This window comes from Lissotriton helveticus, chromosome 10 (assembly GCF_964261635.1).
Source record: "Lissotriton helveticus chromosome 10, aLisHel1.1, whole genome shotgun sequence".
Taxonomy (NCBI): Eukaryota; Metazoa; Chordata; class Amphibia; order Caudata; family Salamandridae; genus Lissotriton; species Lissotriton helveticus.
In genome coordinates, this window is record NC_136071.1 from 100,140,588 (window position 1) to 100,168,311 (window position 27,724).

The window sequence follows — 27,724 nt, forward strand, 5'->3', positions numbered from 1 at the left end:
ACATGTGGGGGTGTATCAAAGAGTTAGGAATATGAAATGAAAAATATCTTTGATACATACAAGTCATGATATACCGCCAGGGCACCCGTAGGGTGTTTGTTGCGCTTTATAAATGCTATATACAATACAATACAATGTCACAAAGTCTGGAAGGGATAATACTCGCCTCAACATCCTTAATTGAATTAAAACTTTTAGATGCGAAAGCTAAGAAACTTTGCATTCCAATACAGGACTGGAGGCGAGCATTATTCTTAGTCAAGGCTTCCTTGACTCTGTGAATGCTACATTGGTCCTTTTTCGGAACAGAATCTTCTGTGCATTAAACCCGAAGACAAATCTGCAGCTTGCATTATGTGCTCTGAGCAGATACCCACCTGGGTCTACTTTGTTGCCATTGCTCCTTTAACAGAGTAAGCACCAAATAAGCCCACATTTATTCCTGTCTCTAACATTATCCATTTCACCCATCTCACTAGTGTGGCAGTGTACGTTGAGACAAACACCCTTACATTCACAAAGCAATAGTTGGTAGCATCTCTAGGTCTTACCTGCTAAGATCTGACTGCGTATTCCGTCAAGCACCGGAACATGAAAATATGTGGTTTCTGAATAAGAGCTGCAGTCTTACAGGGAGATGGGAAATCATTTGATAATCTAACAAAATTGCAAATTGAAAGGAATTCAGAGTTCCCTAAACCAATTATTCCTGAGCTAGGTCAGATAGGAAGTTCACAATATCCTTTTCATCTGCCTTCATGGGATCCAGACACCACTCCAAACACCAACTTGCCCATTTGGTCCAAGCTGACCTATACCTCTGTTGAGGTTTCAGTGTTCATGACTGGTGCATATAGAATGGATCAGATTGTAAAAAAACTGTCATTTCTAATGTCTCCGTACAGTTTCCTAACTTAAGGCAAAGTTGACCTGATTTGATCAATTGGTTGACTGACCCAGTGGGTTCTCCAAAAGATGATGAGATTAAGAGAGCAGAATTGGAGAGGCAACAGGCAACTCCATCAAAATATGGAAGCAGACTTGTGCTGTCCATAGTGGGTCACAAGTCCCACGTGTGCTTGTTGAGGCCTGAACTGATTTGCTGCTCTTTAGATCATCGAAAAAAAGGGGAAAGGTATATTCCTTATCTCCCTCCCAATCCTGAAGAAACGCATCAGTGGCTTTAGCGCCCAAATCCGAACGTCAAATGTAATAGTTTGAATCTGGTGATTCGGGTGAGAAGCAAATAATTGTATAGTCATGGCCGTACAGTTTCCATCACTGTTAGGAGATCTGAGGGTTAGATTCCAAATACCTGTATCTGTGGGATGTCTGCATTGCTAGGCTGCCACAGAGTTGATTCTGCCCTGAAGGTGGTCTACTACTAGTAAAGCCACCATATGGTCCAAGAAAAGTAGCTATGCTCTCTGGCTATGTTCGCTAATGTCTCTGACTTTGTTATCCACGGCTAATATATGTGTACTGTATCGCTGAGATCTTCTCCACCTTTAACAGAATTCAGTCCGTGACCTTGTTGTTGGTCCAGGAATTCATTGCACAGGATCTAGCTGAATCTCAAAGAATTGTATGCGCAGAGAGAGATTCGGTTCTAAGCTTGAGCCTCCTGATGATACAGAATCACATCTGGCTCTGTAGCCCGAACATCTGTCATCTGATTCTATGATGAAATACAGTGAGGATAACAATATTGCTCTACTGTTCAGCTCTTCCTTGTGTTGAAGCCACCAGTGGGTTCTGTTCTGGCTACTTGTTAGACAGGGAACAAGGCTGTGGAGTTCAAACCTTTGGTGTGCAGTATTTAATTGCTAATGGGCTCGATAAGGGAGAGGGAAACATCCTTTACGACGCAACTTTTACCACGCAGTGCCTTTACAACGCAGGTTTTTCAACACAAGTCATTACAACGAATTGTGCTGGGGGGCGCTCTAGTATAGGTAATAGTTTAATTTACTATCCAACACCTTCCCTACTATCCACGGGGACTGGAGTTGGAATAGTAAATTAAACTATTCACTATCCAGCACCCCCCAACGCAAGTCGTTGTAACGACTTGCGTTGAAAAACCTGCATTGTAAGGCATGCGTAGTAAAAGCATGCGTTGTAACAACGTACATCCTAAGGGAGAAGTTCTCGTAATATGGCCTGCATGACTGAAGCCACAGGCCCGACAATCCTTGCCAGATCTCTGGATGAAATTAAATATTTGGACCGATTCAGGGAATTTTCTTATTTATTGCCTTGATTGTTTCCCTGGTCAGTTGCGAAGTCACTGACATTAAGTCAAGCATGAAATCCAAGATGTCTAGCCATTTCTTGTGAACCAGGCCTGACTTGGGACCGTTGATCAGGAAGCCTACACTCTGGAAGACAAGATGGTCATCGTGACCTTGCGTCTCTGGGCATTAAGATCATCTTGTCAAGGTATATGTATAACCTCTTTCCCATGTCCTGAAAAAGCTGTACCACTGGTGGAATTACCTTGTTGAAGCACTAAGGGGCCGAGGAAAGTCCAATGGGAAGAGTTGAGGACTTGTAAGTTCGACTGTTCCAAATAAACGATAAATAGTTCTGATGAGATGGATACACCCGACCCCCCTGGATATTGCAGCACAGATTATCAAATGTTGTGGCACCAAAAATTCAACCTTTGAAGCCCTCAATTGTTTTTTTGCCACTTTACTGCTGGTCTTTAATTTAACCAGCCCAATGCTACCCCCCTACCCCCGAAACTGAAAGATAAGAATAATGAGGGGTGTTTCCCCATACTAAACCTTTAGCAGCTAAGACACTTCTGAGAATTGTGGCACAACTTCACCAATAAGTGGCATAGCTGCCCATGCCTAGGCACAGGCATAGTGGGTTAAATGTTCAAAGAATACTGGTCTTGACCAGTCATATACTTTCCTGTCTTCTCTGACACCCTCCTCCCGATGCTATGAAATTTGGACTTATAGAGCATTCTCATTGTTGCCTTGCCTCATGTGATTGAGAATGGTTTGTTATTTGGCGATAAAGATCACAAAACGCCTTTGTCATAGACTCAATAAAGGGGTGGATTGAGGTGAGTTGGGATCTGAGGGGTTCAAGATGGGGCGAATTGTTGCATTGGAAAGGGATATAGGCAAGGGTATTATGTTGTGTGTGATATAGAGGTTGGTGGCTGAAACTAATACAGAATCTCACATCGATTCCATACCGATAAAGGATGCCATTTCATAAAATCGTATTGGAGGAGGAACACAAATGAAGGTTCCCACAGTGGCCGCAAAATACATACTTGACATGGGTAGTATTGGGGAAACATCTTTACGACGCAACTTTTACCACGCAGTGCCTTTACAACGCAGGTTTTTCAACGCAAGTCATTACAATGAATTGCGCTGGGGGGCGCTCTAGGATAGGTAATAGTTTAATTTACTATCCAACACCTTCCCTACTATCCACGGGGACTGGAGTTGGAATAGTAAATTAAACTATTCACTATCCAGCACCCCCCAACGCAAGTCGTTGTAATGACTTGCGTTGAAAAACCTGCGTTGTAAAAGCATGCGTGGTAAAAGCATGCGTTGTAACAAGGTACATCCGTAGTATTGTGGTATATAGATGGGACGTAATGGGGGCAAGGGAGCATTGGGTGGATGAGTAGAGTGAGCAAGAAATTGGACTTTTGAAATGAAAATGGGTTTTGTAAAGAGCTCAAATGCCTGAGGGCGTCTTGGCACTAGACTATCACAGATAGGTTAGGATGGTGGACACAATTGAGGGACTATAGATTAAAAAGCCAGGTTTTAAGATGCTTTCTAAAGGAAAACAGGGATGAACTGGTCTTTGAGTGAAGAGTTAAGGCGTTCCACCGTTTGGTTGTTCCATAGATAAAGCTTCTTCCACCCCAGCAAACTGGCTTAAATTTGGGTACTGTAGGGTTGACTGCTGATGAGGACCAAAGTGGCCTAAAAGGGGGTTGTCAGTGTTCTGCTACATATATATGTTAAATGGGACAGTTTTAACTGAACTAATATGTAAATGTAAATGTGTACTTGTAAATATGGCAAATTTCCATGTATATATGACATGAAAATAATAAATAGAAGTTAAAAAACACCCTGACTGAGTCTTTCATCCTTACAAACTTGGTAATTATGTGCTAACGAAGTGGTTACTTATTACACCTATTGTTTTCCATGCTTATGAGTAACAGACAGAGATAATATGAAGCACTATATAATTACATCTTAAATGTAAATTGTTTTCCCATCAAAAATTCAATTAGGATAAAAACATCAATGCTTATTTCCAAGCACGAGGGCTCCAATTTTCAATGCAATATTTCGAAACACTTGTTAATGCCAGACTTTGCACATTACAATTCCCAGAATTCCAAAGGCCTTGCTCCACTTTCTTAGGTTGACCATGGCTAGAGAGCTGCGTGAAACTGTGCCTGGTCCTCTGCAGCATTTTTTAAATGTATTTTAGTTTTATATAGCGTGAACTCGACCTGAAGGTATCAGAGCACTTTACACAAGCACCAGTTGTGTTACAGATGGACACATTCATTTTGCACGGGGAGATTAAGTGATTTGCCCAGAATCACAAGATGTTTAGCCTGCCTGCCGAGACTTGAACCCAGTTCCCCAGCTTCGAGGTCGACCGCTCTAGCTGTTAGGCCACATCCTAACATTGTAACGGTATTTGAGAAATTTAGTGCCTGATTATGATCTTGGTTGATGGGTTACTCCGTCACAAAGGTGACGTATATTCGGTACTCTGAAATATAAACCCTATAGGATATAATTGGATTTATATTTCAGCGGTTGGGATATCCATCACTGTTGTGACGGAGTAACCCATCTGCAGAGATCTAATCAGGTCCTCAGTCACATTGTGAGGTGGATTTTTTAGACAAGAATAAGATAAGAATCATCTATAGTCCTTTGTGGTTGCTAAACACATTGAGAAGAGTGGTCTAGTTTTGAAGGACTGCACAGCCTTATGTGCCAACCTCCTTGACAGAGGCAATGAAATCTCGAGAGCAGTTTCGCACTTGGTAGAATCAGATATGATCTTTATGAAACTCCGGTGGCAGAAGACAGAGGCTCAATCGCCCACATGTATGAGTGAGTGATGGCAGATTGAATTTGGTCCCTTATTTTGGATCTGTTAGAAAACCCTGCAGCATGTAATTTAGTGGGTATAATACTGGAGGCACCTTGAAATAAATCTCAACATTGATGTCAGAAGCCTGCTGCAGGAATCCAAATTCTCCATCTAACATGCAAGCGTCAACCATGACGCTCTTCTTCTGAGCTGCAGAGATCGCGTTCAGGAAGTCAATGTATTGAACTTATGATCATATTTTCCACCTTTGCTTACAGAGCAATTAGCTCTTGTTGGGGTATTCCCAATCCATGCAACTGGACTAAGGACATTATACTCCCTGTCAAACTGTCTGCAGAATATTTAACTTTTTCATCAGAGGTCAACAGTAATCACATTCTGCTCAGTTCCTGCTTCCATGAATGGAAGACCTTGATGGAGCCATACCTGCTTTGGCAATCACACCATAAAATGTTCATGTTCAGTGCTGACTTGCATTTTAAAATGTTTTTGTTGATGGCCAAAGTGACGGAATTCTTGTCATCACCAGCTCTTCTTTTGAGGCGCATCAGAAAGAGTTTGCATTTCATCTTGACTGCACTTTGGATCGTGACTACCAGTCGCAGCACGTACACATGCGAGATACAGGTGAGGTACTCTGTTTTTTAATTTAACAAATAGACGCATCCCGGTGTAGTACGGGTTAATGCTCGCAAAACACGGCTGGAATAGAGTGTTTAAAGGGCCATATGTGTGAAACTACGACGAGGAACAGGTTCATTTGACCACCAGTGTTTTCTTTTGCGAGAGCAGTGATAGATGCCTGAACGATTGAGCATTGATAGGGTGTGCTGAAACTCGCGACCCTTGCTTGAACACTTCTGGATGCCCTGAAGAAGCCATATGTTAGCGAAACGCATTGGCTGCACACTTCTTTGCCTATGTGTGAAATAAAGCACGAATAATAAAAAAGAACATACTCCAACAGAGGACCTTGTTGCCTTACATTGGTCTTTATTATCACTCTGACTTAAAGAATAGTTTATTTAGTTGTCTCTAAATTTTGTATAACTGTATCCATGCATGGAAGACCTTGATGGAGCCACACCTGCTTTGAAAATCGCACCATAAAATGTTCATGCTTAGCGTTGACTTGAGGGCCACAATGTGTGTTGAGGGCTAAAGTGACAGAATCCTTGTTATCATCAGGACCTCTTTTGAGGGGCATCAGAAAGAGTTTGTGAACTTTGTTCCCAGCAGGTTGTAGAAGAAGGGAGTCCATTGATAATAGATCTGTCTTCTTCATGGCCCCAAAATAGCTCGCCGGTCATTCCTTTCAGCACTTCCATCACAGCACCAGTACAAATGGAGCATGAGGATGGATCAGAGGTAGAAAATTTATTATGCTGCTTGTGTTATTCTGATCGCTACTTCACACACATGTTTTGTCTAACTTGAATACCATTTTGGTCAGTATTTCTAGTGTTACAAAAGTTAGTGATATGGTGCATTTCGTATTTAAAATTTTACTCAGAATCCACCAGATAAAGAAGTTCAAAAACCTGGAAAATTGAGCTGGAAATGTGTGGGTTTTTACTGGTCCTACATTTAGGAAGCAATTGAAGTGGACTGCAGACTCAAGAGAAAGTCCAGTTCAGCACACTTCGGGCCCGATTATGACTTTTGCCGGTGCCCAAGCGGGCGGTATGCCACTGCCATGCACCCGCACGCCACAGCCATGTGAGCACAGCCTGCCAGATTACGAGTTTTCTTGTGTCTGGCTGACGTTTCTTTGGTGGTCCCATGGCAGTGCCTCTGAAAATGGGCACCGCAATGGGAGTGCCAAAGGCAGTTTCTACATGGTATGTACTCTGCAGTCCATGCCATGCAGGAATAGGGGTGCATACACACTGGAGGGCACAACATGTGACCCCCTGCATGCACCCCAGTGCACATGGGCAACAGGGTACCCCACAGGGCCCCCTTTTTTTCCTCACTGCCAGCCTTTTCATGGTGGAAGAACCTCCATGAGACCTCTGGTGGTGAGGAAAGTTGTAATATGCTTGGCAGTGCCGTAGGGCACCACCAATGATATATCTGCCCTCAGACTGCCACGCCACTGCCAGGGAACTCTGATCCCTGGTGGCTGCGTTGGTGCAATGGCAGTCCGACCGCCCTAGTTGTAATCTGGCAGTTGGACTGCCAGCGCTGTGCCACCATGAGAATGAGTTTCAAATGTAAAGAGTATGGATCAATGTTTTGGGTGACAGGGTGGGGAGTGCATACCTCCTGAATGACAAGATGAGGAGCGGAAGCCATGTTGGTGAAATTTGCCACACTGCTTCTGTCACACCTTCAACCAATCAATTCATGTCGAGGCAGCCATCACTGAAAAGGAGGTTGTCCTCTTCTTGTAATTACAGTGTTTGGCAAAGAACGATCAAGAAAATCATACTGAGCTATGAACGTTTATTGTAGGTCAGTAAGCTCACTGCAACATATTGGTAAGTTGCAGCCTTGGTTTCTGGGATCAATTGTAACCAAGAGGGGCCTTTCTTAGGTCGAGCCTAGCGCAGCATGCACGTGCTGCTCTATGGGGAGGTTTCTTGTAAGCACTCCAAACTTCCCAAAGACTTCTACGTGTGGGTCGGGCACCTCCCACACATTTCATTGGCCATTGCGTGTGGCTTTCATTAATGAAATCATGCAAACGGCCAAAGATGGTTGCATGTCATGCCTTTTTTTCAAATGTTCACTCCCATGGCATTTAGGGTTCAGGAGCGAGCAGCTGCGCACAGGGTTCCAGCTGCATTCCTGGATCATGTTACTAATTAACACAGTGCGGTCGCTGTCACTTTCGCGGCCTCGCTTGTTTTTCTTCAGCTCCGTTTCACCTTTTTTTTCTTCGGCGGGCCATGCGCTTCCTGGTTTACTTAGCGGCCCACACACACCATTCCCAGGATGCTACCCTTAATAATTAATGGCAGGTGATTCTCACGCACAATGCTCCCGGGATGATTCCCTTCTTGATTAATGGTGGGCGCTTTTGTTTCAATTATGCTCGTAGTATTTGGGACTAGGCTTGTTTTGGGCTTTGTTTGGTAGAATTTACGCTTGTTTTTTTATCTTCTTTGCAGCGCGCGCGCGCACCACTCGTGGGCACCCTTACATTTTCTTGTGCACACAGCCTCTCGGGATTTAAATCAAAATTATTTTAACTGGCAACTGCAACTGAACTGTAACTGCGGAAGATGAGAACAGAAACCTGTTGTTTGGGCGAAATTGTCCGAATAAACTGTAGAACACGTCACGTGCACGGATTAAACGCAACCAAGGTTCGTATATTACTGCCACTGCAGACAAATCATTGAATCGGACAATTAACTCGAATAAACATTTTACAATTGGGATGCGCAGAGAGACTTCGTTTTCCTAAACTATTAAATCAAGTTATTCCATTAAATGTGTCAGTTAATCTACAGCCTCAAAATGAACGCAGCTCAGTTGTTTTCGAAGCAGCTGTTTATTTTACTGAATTGTTAGTTTAAGTGAGTATTCATTTCTAAAAACTGAGGGCAGTTTACTTAAACATGTAGGATAATTATGTCGCTTCTCGCAATATTTAAGTTTGTGTTAGCAAATGTATCAACTGACATTCTGTTTGGCTTCTAAATTAACAGTGTCTTAGCCAATTCAAACGATAAACCACGGTAGAAACGATGATAATTGGTTTCATAAATATGTATTTTTACAGTTATGTTCAACTTTGAGATCTTCCCCGGGTGAGTTCAGGATCGCTCCTAGTTTCTTTTGTCCTAGGTTTGATTATATTTTGCCCTGTGCCTTGTTGTCTGTCCTGACTGAAAGCTGTGCAGACTGCAGGAAATTCATTTTATTCAAAATGTTTCTCTTGTTCACAAGATCACATCAACTTATCATCTTTTTATTTTAATTTGACCACTAAGCTTTGCGATGGATGCCGCGCGCAAATGTCTTGTGCACTTCACGCAAAACATAATATTTACATTTCTGGGGTAAAAAAACAGGTGAATTCAGTGACTTGGGAAAGTCCTGTTTGCACTGACAAACCAATATCGGCGCTACATCTATAGACTCCCCAACATAGGCAAACAAGCTTTGGCATAGCCAATAGGTCTCGCCTTTGGGACCTTATAAGTGTTTAGCCATGCAACAGTTGACGTTGTTGCACCAAGGATATTGTGCTGCATAACTAAATACTTATAAGTTCCCAAAAGCAAGACCTATTGGCTATGCCAATGCTTGGTATTTATAAGTAATGGGTCTCTGATCTTCTGTTCTAATGGGGCAGAAGACAATTTTGAATAACTTCCTAACCAGTAATTTCTTTTTTAGACAAAGGGAGGCTATACTATTGCTAAAATTGTGCTTCTACATAGAACAAGCAACATTAACAATTAAAGAGATTTTTCCCCATGGTCAGTGCCCAGTTGTACATCATTATATTTAAGTGAAGACTATCGGTCTGCGTGCATATTGACTCCACATTATCGTCAAAATACGCATATATAGGAAAGTATTGATTTACAATTCTTAACTAATCATCTACTTAACTTGACAACAAGTTAGTAGTTGACATGCATAAATTATGTGATATGCCTCCTGAATATCAAACCTACAATATTGGTGGGGAAGAATATTGAGGAAAAAAAATTGGCAAAAAATACTGGCAGGTAAGTAAGTCTAGATTTTCTATACGTGACTCCACACATGTGAACCTATGCGGTACATATATCTTCAAGGGACGTAGATGTTGAGCTAGGAATAGTAAACCTATACTTCCCTATATGCACTTGCCTTTTGATACTTTGTCCCTCGATATTCAGGGCCAGACTAGCTGTAGTGGGCATTGGCCATTTGCCCAGGAGGATGGAGGGGTAGGTGCCTGTTTTAGAGCGGTGGGGGCCCGTTTTGTTACTGGAGACCAGTTTTGCAGCGATGCTACAAATTCGCTCCCCAGTGACAAATGCTGCAGAGCTGGGGGCTGGTTTTGTTAAGCAGCAAGGCTTCACGCTTGCCCAGCCCCCGGAGGTGGGGCCCGGTCCAACAAAATTGCCAGGACGGCTTTGGGTTCCCAGTCCGGCCTTGACGATCTTCTTATACCACGATATTGTTGGTGTCGATATTCAGTAGTACAATTGAATTGCGTTATTAGAGTTAAACTTTGTGGGCCCCCACAAACATCAGGAGACCGCTGCTAATGCACACCTTCACAACAGTCCCATGTGTTGTGCTCAAGGCAGCACTATGCTTAGTTCGCTGCAGGTTCACTCCGCGTCTGTGCTAAACTAAGCCCTGCACACCCTCCCTCCCCATGGACAACTGCCCTGGACGTCAAGCAATGCCAGCGCCCCATACCTATGGAATTAATATTAGCAGCCCGTGAAGCCAGCAGCTAAATTTGTGCCTTCAGCCTGGACAACATCTTAAGTTTCAGGTTGTCGCTGCAGTAGTGACCGTCCTCTTGCCGCTGGCAGGCGCGCGCTGCTGAAGCCCCCATGGTTTGTATCTGCGCCTCTTTGTCTTTGGAGGTGGGTCAATGTCTGCTTTTTGAGCTGAAGACGTCTGTCTGTCCTGATTTCACTCCTTCTGTGTCCGGAAGTGAGTCAATAGACGCTTTTTGTTTCCGTGTGCTGCACTGGCTAAGGGGGAGGCAGTACCTTGAGCCTTGTGTACTGTGTGTGTTAACATGCTTAGATGTTGTGCCTCCAGGATGTATACAAACCATGAACCGAATGACCTTAAACTCGGAGTCAAGTTATGTTAGGAGAATGGTTTACACTGTCTGTGCCCTTTGAACCTTCCTGCGTCCAGCACACAGCTGCCAGACTTGCAGCTGGTGTGTCTTTTCAGTTCTGTCACTAGCAGCTGTTGTGGGGCTTTGCAACAGACTAACACCACCGCTCGGGTCTTAATGGTTCTTGATGGTTTTGCAGTGTTATGCCTGTGGTATGCCTATGTCTGCCTTTGGCGCGTGCTCCCTGTTGCACGGTTGTTGTTGTGGTTTGTATTGCACACAATCTGCCTTTACTGGGGCGCCTCAGTGACTTTCCTTAGTCAGAGGTTTGTCCTTTCAAACAATTTCATCACAGACAAGAAACAAATTCGGTTTTGGGGAAGGGTGCTGCTGCCATTAGGGTGAATTTGTTAGTTTTAATAAGTTCGGATTTTGTTGGTGGATAAGACAAGAGGGTTGTGCCAGATCGCTTATGTTTTGCATAAGTCGGTATAGGTGCCCATTAACTGGAACATGTTTATCTGTGTTTATAGGTCACCCCAAGGGCGTAGTTAACCACCTGCAATATCAGCTTAAGGGGTGGGGTGTGCTACAGAAGCAGGTTCAATTGTTTTATGACCCTTCTTACCTTTTATCTCGGGCTCGCAGGTCAACGTAAGTCAGAAGGAGAAAGGGTGACAGAGAGAAAGAAAAATATTAAAATGACAAAAAAACATAAGATAGAGGCAAACGTAGTGCGGCAGCATAAAGTAAAAAAAATAAAATGCAAATAATGAATGATGGAAGGTAAAATAAGCATGTAGGAAAGAGAGTAAAAAGTACATGGGAAATAAGAAAATGATGTAAAAGAAGAAAAAGGAAGGTAAAGGCAAAAAAGAAAAAATGAAGGGTGGAAAGAAGAAAAGGAAGGCATACCGAAATAAATAAGAAAAATGAAAGTCCAGAAAGAGAGAAAGCAGTCAAATATATTGAAATAAAGAAATGTGAGACAAAAGGTTGGACGACTGAAGGTAAGAAGACATGAAAGAATGAATTAATGAAAGTAATGCAAAAAGAAAAGATGCAAAGAAAGTGTGATGGAACAACATGAGCATGATAAGAATAAAGGGATATTGAGAAGGATGGACAACTAGAAATAGGTTAGATGGAATGAGATAAGAGTAGACAGAAGAAAAGAAAGATGGAAAGAAAGAATAAAAAGCATAAAAACAAAGGAAAGACGATGGAAAGAAGGAAGGAAAGATGCATAAAAGGAAAGTAAGGAGATGGAATGGATAAATGAGAGAAATCAGCCAGTATTAGTAAATGTGTGGTTTTTGGTCAAATTCCTTTAAAATCGTTCTGTAAGATTCGGGATTTTGCACAAATTTGTGCAAATTTTCCCCAAGGATACTATTCCCATGTCACTCCATAGGAAGAGTTGGTGTCACTCACTTTACCTGCTCATTTATTAAGCCAAAGTAGGGGGGCTTTTATTTTTCTGGCTGCTCCCTTGTTTGAGCTTGATTTATAGTTGGGTGGTACTGTAAAATCTGCCATGTGTCCACTGTCTTTATAATTCCGCAGTTGCTACCTGTGGTAATTATATGGCAAAGGTTCCGCTGCCAAGCCTGGCTATCACTGTGATAGCTTCAAAAAGAAACTCTTTAATGATTAAAAGTCCAGGGAGGATGGATATAACATACCTGACAAAGTTCAGCAGTTTGTGTGTTTGCGTTCAACTCCAGGTGAGACCCCCTTGTCTTTCTGTGGACTTCTTGTAGAAAGTCCATCAAAAAGAAGGTACTGCACCATGGCTTGGAGGAGGGCGCATCATGCCCTTTCCATGTGCAATTGCGTCCCTCTCTCACTGCGCACGAGGCTGGAAAGCGTTGAGGTTGATAGAACCACTATGTTGTGAGCAATTCCCAATCTGGAAATCCTACTAGTCCATCTGGCTTCCTATTCTACCACTTCTGTAGAGTTGTTTTTATTGCTGCGCTTAGGGGCGTCATTAATTCTCCATTTTAGCAGCTTGAGCGGGGGTGGGGTTGTCACTGGCTGTTTGTAACATGAAAAATGAAAGTCTTTGCTTATGGTTCCTTTGACTTTGAACAGAGACTCTGGTTTCCAAAAAGCTCATAAATGCAATGGAAGTGGGGGGGAAGGGGTTGGGAGAAGGATAGAGAGAGGATGGCTGGGGGAATGCAGAGATGGATGGATGAGGAGGAGGAATGAGTGACGGAAAGAAGGAAGGCTGGATCTGAGGATGAAGGGACGAATGAATGGAGAAAATGAGGGGTGGAGAAGGCTGGATGATGGAGAGAAAGATGAATAATATGGAGAAAAGATAGAGTGATGGATGAAAAGAAGAAGGAAGGTTGGATGGATGTTTGGATGGCGAGAACGATGGATGGATAGGAAGGAAGGGAAAATACAACGAAGGATGGAGTGAGGAAAGGGAGAATGAATAGGACTGAGAGAAGTAAGGGAGATCGACAGAAAAGCCAGCAAGAAGGACCAAATAAAAGAACAGAAAGAATGAAGGAAAGCGAGATGGAAAGAGTCAGAAAAAAGGATGAAGAGAAAGAAGGACGAATGTGGAAACAACACCACAGGTTAAGATTAAGTTCCAGGGTACAGGCTGCAGGGCTGGGCATCTTGAAGAAGATTTCTTGGGCTAAGAACATGTATGGTGAATAGTTCATGCCTCAGAGGATATTTCTAACAGGCAGTATTTATTAAGGTAGAGGTTTTCCATTCAGGTGTGGTATTATTGGGGGATCATTTGAAGATTCCCTCATTGTGAAGTCGATGTATTTAGGAGTGGTAATACTGCATCATGTGAGTCCTAACACCGCATGGAGTGGTTTTCACCTGGTTCGTGACTTCTGCAAAATTTTGGGTTTTGTCCCTCAAATTGGGGAGAGACGTGATCCCGAGGCACACACATGCAGGCATGGCCAGAAATATATGAATTACTCTTTCATACCCCACTCTCCCCAGACCACTCTCTCCCTATAACAGCCCCGCACTGGAGCTCTCACAGACATCTACCAACTATTAAGAGCAGGTGGAAAAGTGGGTTTCATGCAGTTATTCCCCATTCTGTGTGGTCTATCACACAATTGCTGGGATTCCATATGGCGATTCCAGCCTGTATGTATAATTCACCTATAGAACTCTGCATGACTTGTCATTGGAGCCTTAGTGGTCCTTGATGTACTGGTCTTGGAGGCTGCGTTGCCCTGCCTAGTTTTCGGATTTGTGCTCTGCAGATCACAGCAGATGCCAGTAGTGAGTGTTTAACTAACTGATCCATCTTGTGTTCCACCTTAACAATTTTAACCTCTATTGCAAGTTTGAAAGCCTTACACTAAGCCTATGCTTTTTTTCTCCAATGTACACATTTACATTCTTAAAGCTCTTACCATGTGCCTTGTGGTATGACCCATGCATCATTCTGGCAGGTCCTCTCTGGACTCTCTCCACTCCACATTTGTCCACCGGACTCGTGCATCCAGAACTGAATACACTACTCCAGATGAGGCCTTACTAGTGAAATTTACAGTGGCAATCAACCCCCTTATGTCAGTGGTCAGCCTGTAGTTCTCAGCACCCCATAGCTTTGTGAAATAGTTTCCCATTGTGTCCTCCTTAGTTAGATATGTTCACCACATGTTGCACTATACAAACTCACATCTCAAACTACTTTGCTCTTTAGGATTTCTGTGCCCCAAATTGCTTGCCATTACATCTGTTTACATTAAAACTATGGGCCAGATGTACGAAGGCTTTTTGCAGTCACAAAAGGTCCGATTCGCAAAATCAGGTTGTTTGCGACCAAAAAAAGGCCTTTTCATCTGTAAGAAACCCGAACTGCGATTCAGTAACTTGTTAACGAATTGCAATTTGGATTTGTGATTGCATATTGAATTGGTGTTTGGAAGGGGCATGTTTAGGGCATCTCTTCCAAAACACCTAAATGGAATGTATTAATGTTTTACTAACTACTGAAAGGTAGTGGTAGGGAACCAGCAAAAGGAAAAGTAGAGGAAGGTACCAAGTGGAAAGAATACAATTATAACATGGTCCTTTGTGAATGTTGAGAAAAAACAATTTTAAGAACACTATTTATGGACCACTGCCTATTCTTAAAAAATGTTAGTTAAACTTTTTATGTTTTTTTAAACACATCTCGTTTTCCTTTAAGAAAAATCAGCTGCACTTAAAAAAAATATCGCTTTATTTAAAAGCAATCATACTTAGGGGTCTGTTGACTTCAGCAGGCGACTATCTCTGTGATGACAGCAATTCATGGTGGGTTGCAATTTATAACCTACTTTATTAGTATTCATGAGTTAGGTCAAATTGCGACCTACCGCAAATTGGGTTTTTGTAAACCGAACTATTAGTACAGAGGTCCGTGTGCAAAAAGAGAATGGATTTGGTAAAAGACATTGTGCAATTTGCAACAACTTTTACTGACTCTATTCTTTGTACGTCTGGCCCTATGTTACTGTTTTCCAGACGGTGTGAACTTCTGGTAATTTATTAGAATTTAAACAGCAAAACTAACTGCTACTCATACAGCATATAAGCAATAATTTTTTTTCTTATTTATCCTTTTGTTAAGTAAAAAATACAAAATAATAGAAAGATAAAGCAAAAACCCATTACAAAATAATATTGTGCTCCTATTAATCTGGAGTCTTTCACTGTTTCCTACTACCATGCCCTGTTACCCCATAGTTCATTCAGTATGATGCTTGTGGGCGATGTAAATTTCTCCCTTCCAAAAGTCTTGATTGTATTTTCACCTCTTACAATCTGATGGTTGACCCATCATATGTTCCACTGCATTTCGAGTAACATTTCCCACTGATTTGGTCCCCAAGAACCTCCACTTCGGAGTGAAGGGGATCGGAGCATCAGGATATTATGTGGCTTTTTCAGCACGCAAAGTTAGCAGCCCCACTCCTCTGGGGCGTAGCTTCAGGGGACGTGTTTGGGGTGTTACACCCCCCTAACAAATATATTTATTAACTCCTTCCGTGCTCATGACGAGCTCAGCTTGTCATGAGGCATGTGCTTCGGTGCTCATAGCCGCAACACTCACACGCGGGGCTAATTCCCCCGTAGTGCTGAGCGTTCCATTAAACGGGCGCGGTCATGACGAGCTCAGCTCATCACGAGCACCGTGGTGCTGTGCGCGCCCCCAGCACAGCGGGGGAATTACCCCCCTGCTGCGAAGGGGTTAATAAATAGGTCGGTATAGGAGCTTTCAGTCAGGTACTACAAGGTGTTTGTCAGATTTTGCAGAGGATTTTTAAATACTCAGGCAAACACACACAAACACTCTCATCTCTCTTTTGAAGATCTTAAAACATGGTTATTTTACAAAATAGTGTGGGGCTTATTCACTAGAAAATGATGCAGCGCTGTGCTGTAGCCATCAGCTGCACCCAGCTGCGTCAATAGGAAAATGCAGGGATGAGTCGTATTTACTATTTTCAGTAATACAACACATTCCTTTGTTTTCCTCTGCACTGGCGCACAATTGTCTGTCTAGTGCCAGCGCCAGCATCCTTGCACAATGGTGCAAGGGTGCCTGCGTTGCAGGGATGATTGTTTTTTGTGCAGAAAGGGACACCTTCCTGCACAAAAACAATCATTGATGGTGTTTTCCTCGATCTATGTGTGCTGCAGAATGCAGTGCACACAGAAAGAGCAAACAACGAGGAGAAATAAAGGTATTTCTCCTCGTTGCACCACTTTAACGCCTCCCCAGGAGAGGCGCTAGAATCTGACGCATTCCCAGGTTTACGAAACCTTGTAAATCTGGGGCTGCATGAGAATCTATGGGTGCTGTGTGGGAACATCCATGGAATGCCGCTGTCACTCAGAGCAATGTGTGAAAGGGGGCCATGTTTACATGGTCTTGAAAAGCCATGCAGGGTGACTTTGCATGGCTTTGTAAATATGGGCCGGCACCCTGAGCCGCCGTAGCGTCAGAAAAAGTGATGCTCCTGTGTTTTAAGTACCCCCTCACAATCTGGACTTTCTTGTCTTTCCACTGGCCATTAAGCCTCCCTCATGTGCTGCTTCTTATATAATTATTAACATGATATGCCAGTGTGATTGTCGGAAAATCTGAAGCGCACATCCCCCCAGTCTTGCTGACCAAGCTACGCCCCTGCCGCGCCTGACTGTCAACGCCTCCACACACGTGATGTGTCTCCGGTGATAGCACCCTTCGGTGTAAAGGCTTGTGGTCAGCAATCCCCCTCTCACCTTCCATCTCCCAGTATACCATGCTTTACCATCTGATCTCGCTCTACAAATTACGTGGGGAAGCCCAAATGATCATTGGGTGGGATGTTTCGGTATTTTCATTACAGTGTATCAAGTCCTTCATCCGGTCTTTTAACCAGGGTGCTAACCCTCTCCCCAGTGGAGAATCACTTTTCTTTTAGCTAATAAGCAGACAAGGGCTTCACTTGTTTGGCATGTCTATAATGCATGTAATGTATGTAACATCAAAGTTGGTAATCGGGAGGGGGCAATCTCATGCTCCAGAATCTTGGAAAGTGTATGGAAAATCTGAGACCAGAAGGACTCTACCAGGGGGCATTGCCAGGCCAGGTGCATAAAACCATTTCAAATACACCTCAACTTCAGCCATGTGTAGGCCTGTCGGTGTATCGTACGTCCTATGCAAAAATTTAAAATGTATCAACCTTTGTCTATTGCATCAGTACCTATTAGTTCAGAATGTTCAAAATGCTTTGTCTCAGATGAAGTTACATTCATTCAGTGCATCCCTGCATGGAAATCAGCAGCACTGCATTGTGCAAATGCGAAAAAATTGCACAGCGCCAGAGTCTGAAAGAGTCGCTCATCGATAACATGCAATTAGTTTGTAAAAACTGGTTGTTTTACACAATATTTAGTTTTAAGTATCACTAACAATCTGCACTGCTTTCCCTTTCCACTGCACTTTAAGCCACCCTCATGTCCTGCTTCTCAGACTATGTATGTTTGTGATTGTTGTGAAATCCGAATCTCCCCCCTCCCCCCCCCCAATCTTACTGATCAAGCTACACCCCTGCCTCCAAGTGCTAAGGGAGGAGTTAACCTCTGGTGACCACCAGCTTCCCCAACTTTCTCTTTAGTGTTGTTTAAAGGCCTCTTCTTTTATGTAGTTGTCAAAAGCGCCCTCTATGGCCAGGAAGAGTTACTGCAACAGGAAACGTGTCTGTCTTTGCATGACATTGCATGATATTTACTCTCTTTTTTTCTCCATCAATCTCTAGTCCCATCGCAAGTTTTCTGCCCCCAGGCATGGCCACCTGGGCTTCCTCCCCCACAAGAGGTGCCGTCGTCACAGAGGAAGAGTGAGGACCTGGCCCAAGGATGACCCAAGCAAGCCGGTGCACCTGGCTGCGTTCCTGGGCTACAAGGCCGGCATGACGCACACTCTGCGGGAGGTTCATCGAAGCGGAACGAGTAAGGATCCTTCCACCAATCAAGGGGTTGCAATAGCCAGGGCTGGACTGGGGAACCGGAAGCAGGCATGGCAAAACTTATTAAACAAGCTCCATTCCCTTTGTCTCCTCGCGCTCTCTTTCTCTTTCCATTCATCCTTTCTCACTCTTCTGCTTTCTTCTCCATCTCTGATCATGGACGTCATTTAGGGGTCGCCAGATGTTGCAGCTGCGACTCCTGGCTTGCCCTTTGCTACCCCTAGCACTTGCTTTGTGATCCCTGGCTTCAGAGGTGGCAAATTCAGTGCAAGGAACACAGGGGCAGCTGGGGATCCACTCTCTTTATATTCATTACATTTTTTATTACACTAATAGTGTACAAATAAAATATATTATTCACTAATAGTGTATTAAAAATGGAGTACAATGAGCTGGAATATGCCTTACCATGGCAGGTCAGATAAGTAAAAAATGCTTTTTAATATTGTGTGACTGCTTGTGGTGAAAGTGTGTTTATGTGTGAGGGAGTGTATATGTATGAATGTGTGTGTATGTATAAGTATGTGTGTGAGAGTGAAAGTGAAAGTGGTGTTCAAAAGGCATGGGATGTCACTTCCGCTACTCCTGGCATTTTGGTGAATTGACGTCCATGCTCTGATCACTTTCTCTCCACCTCCCCCCATTCCAACCTGTCTTTCTCTCTCTTGAAGCCTCCCTGGGCTTGCCGCAGTTAATCTTGGGGAGCTAGGAAAAGCAACCCTAGGCTTTGAAAACCGAACTCCAAGGGTTCCAGCCCACCAGGGAAATGCCCGGTGGATGAAAAGGCCTGTCCAGCTCTATCAGTTACTTTCAAGAGTAGGTTCATTAAATACATGCAATGTCACCAGCCTCTTCCAAACTATCAAACCACATGTATGTTTGTGACCTAAAGATGAGTCTCTGATGCACGTTCTTGTCCCGCTCTAACCTTGCCAGAGATTTCCAAGAGGGAAGAGGTGGAAGCCGTCACCATAATTGAGACGCCGCCTATGGTCGTGGTGGGAATCGTGGGGTACATCGAAACCCCCCATGGGCTACGGAGTCTGAAGACAATTTTTGCAGAGCATCTCAGCGACGAATGCAAGCGGCGCTTCTACAAGAACTGGTAAGAAGGCTCTTTTGGGAAACCCAGTAGATTTGCCTTAGATCCGTGGAACCCATTCTGCTCTCCTCACCCCACACCACCAGCATTTTACTCCATCTGTCATTACCACCATCCTAACCTCCTTCTGTGGAAATGCATCTATTAACTGTCCCTCGTGGATTCCCCCCTCTGAACCTTTATAAATCTTGTGTTGTATTATCCATGTTTGGATCATTAGAACTTTCCTACCGCTGTTTAATCTCCACTGTTTGTTGTGTTTATGATGGTTTCACTTATTTTTTTAATTGTGACTACCTTCACTTCATAATGTTGTCCTATGCAGCCCTATTCTGTTTTCATTGTACTATTACTAGGTTTGCCTCACTCGCTGTAAACATGGTATGCTGGCCACAGAAAAGTTAACTAATGTTCATAAGCCATGTTCGAGGTACATAATAGTCCATGAAAAATAAACTCATTGAGAGAGTGTTGCTGCACCAGTTAGATTACAGTAACACAAACCGAGCAGACACAATAGGGTGAGAGGGAACTTATTTCTTCAGATTACAGTAACACAAACCGAGCAGACACAATAGGGTGAGAGGGAACTTATTTCTTCAGATTACAGTAACTCAAACCCAACAGATACAATACACAGAGAAAGAACTCCCAGCTTCAGATTACAGTAACACAAACCCTGAAGACTTACTAAGGTGAGAGGGAACTCTCTGCACCAGATTACATCAGCACAAACCGTGCAGACACACCAGGGTGAGAGGGAACTCCCTGCTTCAGTTTACAGTAACACAAACCGTGCAGACACACCAGGGTGAGCGGGAACTCCCTGCTTCAGTTTACAGTAATACAAACCGTGCAGACACACCAGGGTGAGAGGGAACTCCCACCTGTAGTTTACAGTAACACAAACCGTGCTGACACACTAGGGTGGGTGGAAACTCCCTGCTTCAGAATACAGGAAAAGAAACCACGCAGGCACACTAGGGTAAGAGGGAACTCCCAGTTTCAGATTACAGAAACACAAACCATGCAAATACACCAGGGTGAGAGGGAACTCCAGCCGCGGCCCATGCAGGTAAAAGTGGTGGGCCTGTGGGGCCGGGTGGGTGGAGGGTTCGACAGATGACGATCAATCAATCAATCAATCAGCAAATTTGTAGAGCGCGCTACTCACCCAATAGGGTCTCAGGGCGCTTGGAGGGGGGGGAATCGTTACTGCTCGAACAGCCAGGTCTTGAGTTGCTTTCTGAAGGAGAGATGGTCCTGGGTCATGTGAGGTGGCTGTTGAGGTATTTCGGGCCCATGTCGTGGAGAGCCTTGTGTGCGTGGGTGAGGAGCCTGAACGTGATCCTCTTGGTGACGGGGAGCCAGTGCAGGTCTTTCAGATGGACAGAGATGTGGCTGTGGCGAGGGATGTCCAGGATGAGTCGTGCAGAAGCGTTCTGTATGCGCTGGAGTCATTTCTGGAGTTTGGCTGTGGTTCCGGCGTAGAGGGTGTTCCCGTAGTCCAGACGGCTGGTGACGAGGGCCTGGGTGACCGTCTTCCTGGTTTCGGTGGGGATCCACCGGAAGATCTTTCGGAGCATGCGCAGGGTGTTGAAGCAAGAAGACGAGACGGCGTTGACTTGCTTGGTCATCGTGAGGGAGGAGTCCAGGATGAAGCCCAGGTTGCGTGCATGGTCCGTTGGCTTGGGTGCAGTGCCCAGGGCAGGGGGCCACCAGGAGTCATCCCAGGCGGAAGGGGATGGTCCGAGGATGAGGACTTCCGTCTTGTCTGAGTTCAGTTTCAGACGGCTGATCTTCATCCATTCCGTGACGTCTTTCATTCCTTCCTGGAAGCTGGCTTTGGCGGGGTCGTTGGTGAGGGAGAGGATCAGCTGGGTGTCGTCGGCGTACGAGATGATGTTAAGGTTGTGTTGGCATGCGATGGCAGCGAGAGGGCTCATGTAGACATTGAAGAGGGTGGGGCTGAGTAAGGATCCTTGCGGGACGCCACAGATGACTTCGGTGGCCGCGGATCGGAACGGGGGGAGGCGGACTCTCTGGGTTCTTCCGGCGAGGAACGAGATGATCCACTCCAGGGCCGCTCCTTGGATTCCGGTGTTGCTGAGGCGCTGGATCAGAGTGCGGTGGCATACGGTGTCGAAGGCTGCTGAGAGGTCCAGGAGGATGAGGGCAGCAGTTTCCCCGTTGTCGAGCAGGGATCTGATGTTGTCGGTAGCTGCGATGAGAGCGGTCTCGGTGCTGTGGTTTGCTCGGAAACCGGACTGTGATGGGTCGAGGGATCCGTTGGTCTCGAGGAAGGTGGACAGTTGTCTGTTGACGGTCTTCTCGATGACTTTGGCTGGAAAGGGGAGGAGCGAGATGGGGCGGAAGTTCTTGAGGTCCGTGGGGTCCGCGGTGGGTTTCTTCAGGAGGGCGCTCAGCTCGGCATGTTTCCAACTCTCCGGGAAGGTGGCGGATGAGAAGGAGCTGTTGATGATGTTCCGGAGCTGGGGTGCGATGATGGAGTCGGCTTTGTTGAAGATGTGGTGTGGGCAGGGGTCGGTTGGGGAGCCGGAGTGGATGGTGTTCATCAGGCGGGTGGTGTCTTCGGTGCTGACAGGGGTCCAGGTGCAGAGGGTGGTGGTGGGGGGCGTTGGTTCGATGGATGGATGGGTGCGTGGTCTGTGCGCCAAAGCAATTATTTATTTATTTAATATTCCCTCTTCATCGTCCATTGAAATCCCCCGCGCCCACCACTCTTACCATCACAGGCCGCTGCTGGGGAACTCCCTGCTCCAGACTACAGCAACACAAACCATGCAGACACAATAGGGTGAGAAGGAACTCCCTGCTTCAGATTATAATAACACAAACGAGGCAGACACACTAGAGTGACAGGGAACTCCCTGTTTCAGATTACAGCAACACAAACCAAGCAGGCACAATAGGGTGAGAGGGAACTCCTTGCTTGAGATTACCATAACACAAACCAAGCAGACACAATAGGGTCAGAGGGAACTCCTTGCTTGAGATTACAGTAACTCAAACAAAACAGATGCAATACACAGTGAAAGAACCCCCAGCTTCAAATTACACAAACTATGTAGACACACTAAGGTGAGACCGAACTCCGTGCTTCAGATTACAGTAGCACAAACCATGCAGACAAACTATGGTTGAGAGGGAACTCCCTGCTCAGATTACAGTAAAATAAACCATACAGGCACACTAGGGTGAGAAGGAACTCCTTGCTTCAGATTACAGTAACTCAAACTATTTAGACACACTAAGGTGAGAGGGAACTCCCTGCTCCAGATTACAGTAACACAACCAAGCAAACACAATAGGGTGAGAGGGAACTCCTTTCTTCAGATTACAGTAACTCAAACAAAACAAATGCAATACACAGTGAAAGAACCCCCAGCTTCAGATTACAGTAACATAAACTATGTAGACACACTAAGGTGAGACCGAACTCCGTGCTCCAGATTACAGTAGCACAAACCATGCAGACACACTATGGTTGAGAGGGAACTCACTGCTCAGATTACAGTAAAATAAACCATACAGGCACACTAGGGTGAGAAGGAACTCACTTCTTGAGATTACCGCAACACAAACCAAGCAGACAAAGTAGGGAGAGAAGGAACTCCCTGCTACAGACTACAGCAACACAAACCATGCGGACACACTAGGGTAAGAAGGAACTCCCTGCTTCAGATTACAGTAACACAACCCCTACAGATACAATACACTGAGAAGGAGCGCTCTGCTTCAGATTACAGTAACACAAACCAAGCAGACACAATAGGGTAAAAAGGAACTCCATGCTCCAGATTATAATGACACAAACCAGGCAGACACAGTAGGGTGAGAAGGAATTCCCTCCTTCACAGTAGCACAAACTCTACAGATAGAATAACGGGTCTGTGATGCTCCCTGCTTTATAGAGATCACAGTGACACAAACTACACACACCGATAAGATGCAAGGGACTTCGATTCTACATAGAGATCACATTAACATAAATTATAGGCACACAATGAAGGAACTATGAACTATACACTGCAGAGGTAATACTATCAAATACCGTACAGACACAGTAGCTGAAACCTTATAGTAACACAATCCATTTACACCCAGGCATACGAGGGAGTTCACTGCTGTTTGTAAACAAGCATTGGCAAGTCCAGTGCGGCTGATGTTGGCTGTCAGTCGTTTGTCTTTGTCAATGCCTGTTTTATTTCGTTATGTATTTTGTTAAGATTTATTGTGGGGGAGCTGCCAATGGAGATAAATAAACATTGGTTAGGAGCATAAAAGTATTTTGGTCTTAAAACGCACATGTTGCCATAGTAGTCCCTGGCACTAAAGGAGACTACTCTGTGCCCCTTATTAACCCCTTGCGTGCTGATGACGGCTCCCGTCCTTCATGCGTCACAGTACTCGTGTGCCGGGAGCCGTCATGACCACGCCCGCGATCGGAATGTCCAGCACAGGAGCGGAATTCCGGCCGCGGGCAAGGGGTTAAAGAGCAGAATGCTGTCACTGATAGTGAAGTTAGCCAATGACTGACGTGGGCTGTACCTTTGTGCCATGCTATTTGCTGTAGCAAGTAGAAGAAACATGTAAATGACACAGCAACAGACCAATGGATGAGGGGGGCTGACTGAAAGCCCCTATAATTATATCTCATTTTAATAAAATCAAAAGATCATGGCTAAGGCCAGAACAAAAAAAGCATATGTGCAGGTGCCTGAATCTTACTCCAGGGGCTAACCGCTGGAGCTGCCAAATGCTGCAGTTGCTGAATAGCAAGGCTGTGAAATGTCAAGGCTGTTTAGACTAAACTCCACCTCTTGCCTCTTTCTTCACCCACCCTACACTTCCTGTATCTTTTTTTCACTCGTGCGGGTTCTTTTTTTTATCACTATTTTCTTATTCTTTTCAAATCCTTCTTTTCCTCCTTCTGTCTTCCTTTTATCCCTTTCTCTAGCTCCAAGTCTGATTATGAAAAATTAGTTTCAGGAACCAACATGAGACGTGGTGCAAACCCCTTGCACAAATTAAGCAGGGAGGTCTTACTTTTCCATAGAGATTACAGGATCACACAGTAGGGAGTAGATGAGCTCCCATCCCCTTTCATGTAGTGAGAGGGGTTAAGAGGGAGCTCCTTGCCCACAGACCCATAAGTCAAACAAGAGAGGTGCACAGGTTTTGCGGTTAGTTCTGCACTTTGGAGCTTACAGCAACACAAGTAATTGGTGTACAAGATGGAGCTGATTGCCCCTCAGAGTCCAGTCTCAGACCTCCATGCGAACATATAGGGACATATTTACATGCCCCTACCACCACCACAACGTCACTTTTCTGATGCTGTGGTGATAATAGGGGATGTACCTTATTCACAAGGCAGCGTTAAGCCACTTAAGCCGCTAGGCAGCTGTAATTAGTGCTAGTGCAGGGGGAAACGTATACAAGGATACGGTGCAGCCTTACATTTTAGAAGTGGCTGAGCACAATGTTAAGCCAAGAGGCTAACGTCTCACTCTGCCAATTCTTCGTAAATATTCCCCGTAGTTCCCTACTCTGCAAAGCTTACAGTAACACAATTCATGGAGGTGCAGGGGTGAAAAGTACAGTACACGGTTGCACGAATAGTAATTTAAGTCATAAAGTGCACAGGGAGAGAATGAGCTACCTGCTACGGTAACACCAAAACAAGACCCAAAACAAGCCCTACAGACCCAGGCGAGGGTGTGCCATCTGCCCTGCTGAACTAACAGTAACACAAATCTATATATATAAAAACGAATATATGTCTGTCTGTCTGTTTGTCCTTTATGCATTACTACACCATTCATCCGATCGCCATGAAACTTTGGGAAGTTGTTGAGTACACTCCCGCGAAGGTTTCTGGCATATGCATTACTACACCATTCCTCCGATCGCCATGAAACTTTGGGAAGTTGTTGAGTACACTCCTGCGAAGGTTTCTGGCATATGCATTACTACACCATTCATCCGATCGCCATGAAACTTTGGGAAGTTGTTGAGTACACTCCTGCAAAGGTTTCTGGCATAAATATTTTTTGAAATATCGGCCCTGAAGGGCCCTCATAATCTTTCGAATACTGATGTACGCACCAGACGGAAAAACAACAAATCGTGTATCTACAAGCACTCGAATAAATAAATAGAATTAAAACACCATTTATCCGATCGCCAACAAACTTTGGGAAGTTGTTGAGTGCACTCCCGCAAAGGTTTCTGCCATAAATTATTTTAAAATATCGGCCCCCCAGGGCCCTCATAATCTTTCGAATACTGATGTATGCACAAGACGGAAAAACAAAAATTCGAGTGCTCCACAAGCACTCGAATAAATAAATAGAATTAAAACAACACTTTGAAAGGTTTTCCATATTAAAATGAATAAGTTTCAATAAAAATGACACAATGTAAATTGAATGTTATCATGACGAGTTTCCTTGAATTTCCTTTCTTCAGAGATCGCAGCAACGCGCGACGGGTAAGCTAGTCATATTATATCCGAGTGACATGGAATTCCCGGAAGGGCAGTAAATAGCATAAGACAAAGCGGCCTGGGAGTGAGGCTAGCTCCCCGCAGAGCTTGCACTCGTACAGACATAAGGGCTGGGTTACAGCTCTTTGCCCTGGAATCAGAAACACAAACCTACAAACACAGGGGCCAGCTCCTGGGCATGGCAAAATTATATTTTGCTGTTTTTGCACTCCCTCTCTCCTGACAGTAGGGGCATTTTTAGGCCGTTAGTTGCAATCTGGAACCACGATCTAGCCATCTGCTAATGCTCAATAAGGCAGTTGCTTACAGTGGCATTAACGTGTAGCCTCCCGTTCCAGGAAAGACATGCCACAAAAACACAGGAGATGCGAGAGAGCTGTACGCTGTGAAGAGTTTGCAGCAGACCAAGGCTCAAAGGCACAGGCTGTAACTCGAAGGGAGTTACCTGTCCTGAATTACTTACTCTAATGAAAGGTGTCCAGGTCCAGCAACTAAAGGGGATCCATGCCATCCCGGCCAGCTTACAATCTGAATTAGAGGTAGGGGCATGTAGGCGTCCAATTTTACACCTCCAAAGATACCATGACTGCCGGACATGGTAGTGAGGTAGCTTAGAGTCACAAAGTACCAGAATCATTCTTTTGGTAGACATTTTTATTCATTTGCTGATAATCTTTTCACAATTTCAGAAACCTGCAACAACAAAAAATAATTTGTTAGTTTACAAGGGCAGTATAACATACTATTTTATTTACATCATAAGGTATTTACTGAATCCATAAAACAATTCTCATACTTCATCAGGTGTCAACTAAAATGCAGAAATTGTACCACTTTTGCCATTCTTGACCGGAAAACCGTGTGAAATGATGTGATGAATGCCTAACATTAGATTAATAATCGCTATACAAATAATAACGGCGGCCATTTTCTTTTATGACGTTTTACTGGCAAAATAGCCATATGATTTTTGGGGTCTATATCATCACTCATTTGTTACCTTATTATCAAGCCCTGTGCAAAGTTTCATGTTGGTATCACATTTAGCACAACTCTAACGCGAAGCTACCTAACTATGGGGTCCTGGCATGCCTAAAATATGTTTTGGTGCTGATGAGAATGTTGATTTTCTGCTCCCAGCCCAAAGGGTGGCCTGTTTGTATTGTGATTGTGGCCTGATGTATCTCCCCCAAGCTCTGCCCAACATGGGAGGCATGGGAAGTCTCCCTGGCTGGTTGTCCATGAAACAGCAGCAAAGAAGGTGTCCTGAGCAAGCTGCTTTAGGAACACATCCACCTTTAGAGATGTTAATAGTAAGAAGGGTTGCAATCACCTACAGTGGAGGAGTTCCTAAACCAGTGGTCAATTTGTGAAACAATAAATGCCAGGGCCCTCATCAGGAGAACACGTCAGTTTGCACCATCCATTGCCCCTACCAGCGCTGCCCATTACAGTACCAACAAAACTACTAACCCTCCTCCTACAAGTGTGACAATTCAGACTATTCCAGGCCCCCAAAGCTATAAGAATAGCTTGTGTGGCACGTTCTAGTGATTGTTAATGTATATTAAGTTAATAAACAGCGGTTGTTATGCTTGTACCAAAATATGAAAGACAGCGCTACCATGTGGCAGATGTCACAAGCACCAGTGCTAAGAATTAACCCCCAGATTCATCAATGTCCTGATTTGCGA

General features: G+C 44.4%; 1 protein-coding gene across 2 annotated transcripts in view; it reads left to right on the forward strand.

Moving 5' to 3' along the window:
• Positions 1–10,637: 10,637 nt before the first annotated feature.
• RPL3L (ribosomal protein L3 like) overlaps positions 10,638–27,724 on the forward strand; it is a 134,494-nt gene continuing 117,407 nt past the window's right edge. Inside the window, exons 1-3 of one of the 2 annotated variants that reach the window (XM_078664180.1) lie at positions 10,638–10,655; positions 18,187–18,379; positions 19,333–19,501. In XM_078664180.1, coding sequence (XP_078520306.1) covers positions 10,653–10,655; positions 18,187–18,379; positions 19,333–19,501 — 365 coding nt within the window. In that variant the 5' untranslated portion in view covers positions 10,638–10,652. Of the gene's footprint in view, positions 10,686–18,186; positions 18,380–19,332; positions 19,502–27,724 lie in introns of both variants that reach the window. The other variant, XM_078664179.1, reaches the window with a different exon arrangement.